The 6,000-nt window shown below is 36.8% G+C and overlaps 1 protein-coding gene across 1 annotated transcript in view; it reads right to left on the reverse strand.

Moving 5' to 3' along the window:
• MRPL12 (mitochondrial ribosomal protein L12) overlaps window positions 1-4,971 on the reverse strand; it is a 103,264-nt gene extending 98,293 nt beyond the window's left edge. The window contains exons 1-2 of the mRNA XM_053705966.1: window positions 4,814-4,971; window positions 3,639-3,816 (exon numbers count right to left, since the gene is read on the reverse strand). Coding sequence (XP_053561941.1) covers window positions 3,639-3,816; window positions 4,814-4,875 — 240 coding nt within the window. The 5' untranslated portion in view covers window positions 4,876-4,971. The remainder of the gene's footprint in view (window positions 1-3,638; window positions 3,817-4,813) is intronic.
• Window positions 4,972-6,000: the final 1,029 nt, after the last annotated feature.

A 6,000-nucleotide genomic window follows, 5' to 3' on the forward strand; every position in this document is an offset into this window, starting at 1 on the left:
ACTACTTGATAGCTACAACTTCATGTTAAAAAATAAATGTCTGTTGCAACTAAAAAAATATTGCAATGAAACTTATGAGGTATACATGCAATGTAAAATATGCCTCAAATTACTATACTGTATCGCACTCCATTCGAGGTTGTAACAAAAAACAAAACAAATAAATTGTGTATATATGAACTGTGCACTACAAGGATATAAAAACATTATCTGAAAATAAAAGATTGATAAAAACTAAAACAAAATGTAACTTGTTGCACAGCACTGTGCCCAAATGGCACACCAAGTTTCTTCTATACGCTACATCCTGATCGATCATATACCCAGAATGGATAGGGGTGGCGACAGGAATAAAGCATTACTTAGAACTACAAAATAGACTCATTCGTAGAAGTTATAAGAAAGGTCCTTTAGAAAAATGTTGCAGTGAGATAAAAACCTATACTAAGTGTGATAGTCATTGTGACACTAATATGGATTTTACATTTAAAGGGACACTGTACCCAAAAAAATTATTTTGTGATTCAGATTGAGCATGAAATTTTAAGCAACTTTCTAATTTACTCCTATTATCAAATTTTTTTCATTCTCTTGGTATCTTTATTTGAACTGCAAGAATGTAAGTTTAGATGCCGGCCCATTTTTGGTGAACAACCTGGGTTGTCCTTGCTGATTGGTGGATAAATTCATTCACCAATAAAAAGTTGCTGTCCAGAGTACTGAAACCAAAAAAAAGCTTAGATGCCTTCTTTTTCAAATAATGATAGCAAGAGAAAGAAGAAAGATTGATAATAGGAGTAAATTAGAAAGTTGCTTAAAATTGCATGCTCAATCTGAATCACGAAAGAAATTTTTTGGGTACAGTGTCCCTTTAATGATTCTGTAGTGTTTACAACTGAATATTCTCAAATGCACATCCTCTTAGGAGATGACATTTTAAAACCATATGTAAAAAAAATGTTCAAATTCGTTCCTAAAAAAAAAATCTAGAACTCTTGACCAAAGCCTTTCTCCTAGTATGGTAGCCCGCAATAAGGGTTTAAAACAAAATTGGCTAAGCAAGAAGGGTAACTTCAGGTGTGGGAAACGTAACTGCCATATGTGCACTGATGTGTCTTTGGGCAGCAGTTTTGTAAACAGTTCTACTAAACAACAGTTTGATATTAATTGTCATGCGAACTGTGGTACCAAATTTGTAGTTTACCTTCTTACTTGTAACTTATGCCAGTGCCAAACATCTAGAGAAATCAGGAAAAGGTTTGGGGAACACATCAGAGATGTCAAAAATTACAATAAAGACTGCTGTGGCTAATCATTTTAATGGGTACCATTTTACTAACAAAGCAGATATGATAATTAAAGTTATTGACCAAGCAACTATTCCTAATAGAGGTGGGAATAGATATACAATCTTAGAGAAGAAGGAATTGTATTGGATGCTAAAACTAAAAACCCGTCTTCCCATGGGTATGAATAGGGAGTGTGACATCAACTATTTTATTGATAATTAATTGTAAAGGTCTTATGCTTTATTATTATTTTTTTATCTTGGTGCAATTCTATAGTATGATGTCGCTTATCCCATTTAACTTTCATTGAGAAGCTTCCTCTACATCCTCCTTGGAAATATAGTCTGTCTATTTACTAAATATCATAAATAACACTTGTTAGTTGTTACTTATCTTTTTTGTTATAAGATAATATCTTGTTTTCTTTAGGTTCATATTTGTTGCTACATATTGTCTTTCTACATAAGATTGGGTCTTTATATCCATTTTATATGTCTATTTAATTAATATTTGTTGATGTGAATAATAATAGAATATGTTTAGTACTAGGTAATGAACTTAGAAACTTTTGAATAGAATGTTGTATGTATTTGCAATCTTATCTATATATTATGTGGTAAATGTGTATATCTTTTTATACACTTACTAACCTGTCTATGAAGTGCTCACCTGCAAACCATTTCTATAGTTACACTATAAGAATTAATTGGCCGTTGATTGGCCTATAATATGCAGGTTGGCCCTTATAAAAGGGGTTTACTAAGTGTTATTGGTATGTCTATGAATAAGTGCTACTAGGGGGCGCGAAACGCGTCAGACTGTGCCTGTTGTCTGTCTGCATTATTTCTTGATTTTTGCATGTGCGCTCAGCTTTGGCTGATTTTATGGTTTTTCAATAAATTTGGATATTTTTATACTATACCCTTGTGTAGTGCCTGCTATTCCCTCCACTGTATTGTTATGTTTTGTGGCTCGATTCCGCCACTCCGTGAGAGTAGGTGGTGTATGGATGACCTTTTGCTAGCGGGGTCACTTCCGCTATTGGGGACGAGAGGATTGGAAGCTGCCTGGACCGGTGTTTTCTCAAAGTCTAGATAAAGATGACTTCATTAAAAAGGGACATAAAACACCATTTTTCTTTTACGATTCAAACAGTGCATGCAATTTAAAAGGAAATTCCTACATTTACTCCTATTATCAATGTTTCTTCTATTTGTATCTATATTTGAAAATCAAGAATGTAAGCTTAGAAGCCAGTCCATTTTTGTTTCAGGACCCTGGGTAGCACTTGTTGATTGGAGACTAAGGGGCTGATTTATTAACAGTCTGACAGACATGATCCGCTGTAGCAAATCATGTTCACCTGACATCGCTGAATGCCAACAGCATACGCTGTCAGCATTAAACATTGCACAAGTTGTGGCGAACTGCTTGTGCAATGCCGCTCCTGCAGATTTGCAGTCAATTGGCCACTAGCAGAGGGTGTCAATCAACCCGATTGGGTGGATTGATGTATGCAGCCTTAGAGGAGGCGTACAAATTAAGGTGCAGCGGTCTTATGACCGCTGCTTCTTAACTCCTGTTTCCAGCAAGCCTAAAGGCTCGCGCAGAAACAGGGGTATCCGGCCGTTAATAAATCAGCCCCTAAATATTGGGTGCTTTTAACTTTGTGAAAACAATCTGAGGAAGGATATTTCCTGTTCCAACATAAATATGCCCCTGTACACAAAGCGAAGTCTATGAAGACATGGTTTTACGAGTTGGGTATAGAGCAACGAGTGGCCTTCACAGAACCATGACATTAACCCAATTAAACTCCATTGAAATAAACTGAAATGCCGAGCGTGAGACAGACATTCTTGTCCAACATCAATGTATGACCTCACAAATTATCTTTTGGCTGAATGGGCAAAAATTCCCAGGGACACACTACAAAATCTTGTGGAAATCCTTCCCAAAAGAGTCGCTGCTGTTATAGCCCCAAAGGTAGGAAACTCCATATTGTTTTGGAATAGAATGTCCAACAAGCTCCTGGCTGGTCTGGTAGCGAGCTACATTCAGTTTAATTGCGCGATCGGGCCGGCTGTGACTAGGCAGCATGCCCGCGATGCGCTTATGCAAATTAGGACCTGCTCAGTAGAGTCAGCAGCGGCAGTCAGTAAAATTGCATTTGAAATCTACAATATCTGCAATCTTTTGTTGTATAAACTTGGCACTAAGCTAATGTTATATAATTCTGCACTATGTTTAGAATTATATAACATTAGTTTGTAGGTTTACTGTCCCTTTAATGCACATAACCATTTATTCTCTTTCATTTTAATACTTCAGATTACTATCAAAACTCACTCGAAGCAACTCGTTGAGGTCTGAGACTTCTAGGAGAGACAGTCCTGCAATCTGCTCCACCAGTTTCTGGATTTTAGGGGGATATTCCTTTGGTTCATTGTCCAGTGATGGGGAGGCTAAAACATCATTTCTCAGTTCACTGGACATCCTCAGCAACCTCACTGTAGCCATCTCTGTTCTGAAGAACACAATGATAAGTTGTGGTTATTAAAGAATATTAAACATTTAACCCATATGGGTGATAGAGAAAATTAATGACAGAGCAAATGAGATAGAAAATCAATGACATAATGGTAGAGAAAGAGAAAAACAAATGAACGAAAGTGAATCAATGAATGAGAAAACGAACGGAAGAAAGAAAACGAAAAAGCGAAAAACAGAATGGAAGAGAAAAAGAATGAAAGAGAAAATTAATGAATGAGATAATTGAAACAAAACAGAATTACTGAAAGAAAGAGAATGAACGAATGAATGAAAATAAACGAAAGAAAGAATATGAAAAAACAGAGACAATAATGAAGGAGATTGACTAGTGACAAGACTTACAAAGACAGGAAGAGAAAGATAGGACCTCCCTCCAAGCAAAAAACAAACAGTGCTGCAGAAATGGTAGGCGCCTTGCAAATAAAGATACTCAGTGCATGAGTTTCTAAATAAAGACACAGCTTTTCATCTCACACTGAGGCACAATGATGTGTACAGAAATTTGCAGATGCCAATGCCTTACGCTGGCAATTTAAAGGGACATAAAAAGTGCAAACAGCGCATTAAAAGAATGATCCAAAGTGTTTAACCCCTGCAATAAATAGAGGTTAATTGAAAAGTCATATAAAGTTGCATGCTCTATCTAAAGCAGAAAAGTTTACATTTTACTTGCGTGTGCATTTTAAATATATTAAAATGCTCTTACAGTAGCCACATCAAAGAGAGAGAAAAACGGGCAAATAGAGGCAGTGTTAAAGGATAAAAACATCGCGAATAAATCTGACTACCATTTTAATGATGAACTGGTATGACAATGTATATTGCAAGGATTCTGTATAAGGAAAGGGCACCATGCAATATATATCAGACATGCTTTAGGGAAACTGTCATCTACTACAATGACACGAGCATTGGATGAGAGAAAAATAGTGACAACTGGTAGATAATAATGCACAGATATATAACGTTACCGGTACAAAGAGGAGGCTGCGGCCCTCAGTCTCAGGCATCCCCGGACAGCGGTGGGCAGCATGGTTACGGTGTGTCCAGATTACAAAATTTACACACACAGCTTTCCGCTTCCTGTCACCGGCACATGGAGTCCTCCACACGGTGACCTACCCAGCATCCTTTAGGCTAATGTCAACAAAAACAGCTTTATTTAATTAACAGTTCACACTACGCATGTGCAACCTTCAATTCCGGAAGCGTTTATTGATGCTACTGCGACCTTCACAACATAGCATATGTGTTTGTTGTGACCTTATACGCTGCTATTACCGTGTGGTATCAACCATTGTGCTGCACATTATATAGTGTTCATATCCTATTTCTAAAGGTGTTTTATAACTGTATCTATGGAACTACTTGCCCATCTAAGCTCTTATAGAGCACCGGTTGGCTTGTGATTTCACCCTGCTTTTTACATATCCTGCATTTTCAGAATAGATTTCTCAGCCATATAACATACTCCTCTAGATTATAGTTTACAGTACAGTGAGGATTCAGTTTTTGCTTGATATATACAGCACTATGCTATTGATGCAACCATACACCATACTTTAATGCTTGTTTTGCCTTTATTTCAATGTATATTTTATGTTATGAATAACGTTTTACCTCACTTCGTACAGGAATCGGGGACATACCAGAATTACATACTACAGGGAGTTCAGACCTCAAATTCTAGTCCAGCTATCAGACACTGTTCTGGATCTATCAAACGGTTATAAAACAGTAGTCAAGTTATAATAATACTTCATGCTGAAAGTTCCTTTATTTGTTTGCTGCACTGAGCTGCTAAGGCCGCCCACTGCAAAATGCTACTTGGCTGAGAGGTGAAGTTTCCACCCCTTAACCAATAGCCGTGAGAGAAATCCAGCTTGGTGCCGTCTCTGCCAAATAGCGTTCGGCAATAAATTTTAACACAATTCTGCATAAAGTTAAAAAAAAGATCATTCTACCAATAAATGTACACTGCAGATGTCTCACACACTGAACCCTCTACATAGAAAGGAAACTTTTTACTGTGGAATTAAAAAACAAAACGTGTTAACCGCATTTCACCAGAATTGCAAGAATTACATTCTTTTTAACATTTTCACTTAGAGTAAAAATAAAATATCCAATTGCACCAATATATTTACACTGCACATTT

This window comes from Bombina bombina, chromosome 1 (assembly GCF_027579735.1).
Source record: "Bombina bombina isolate aBomBom1 chromosome 1, aBomBom1.pri, whole genome shotgun sequence".
Taxonomy (NCBI): domain Eukaryota; kingdom Metazoa; phylum Chordata; class Amphibia; order Anura; family Bombinatoridae; genus Bombina; species Bombina bombina.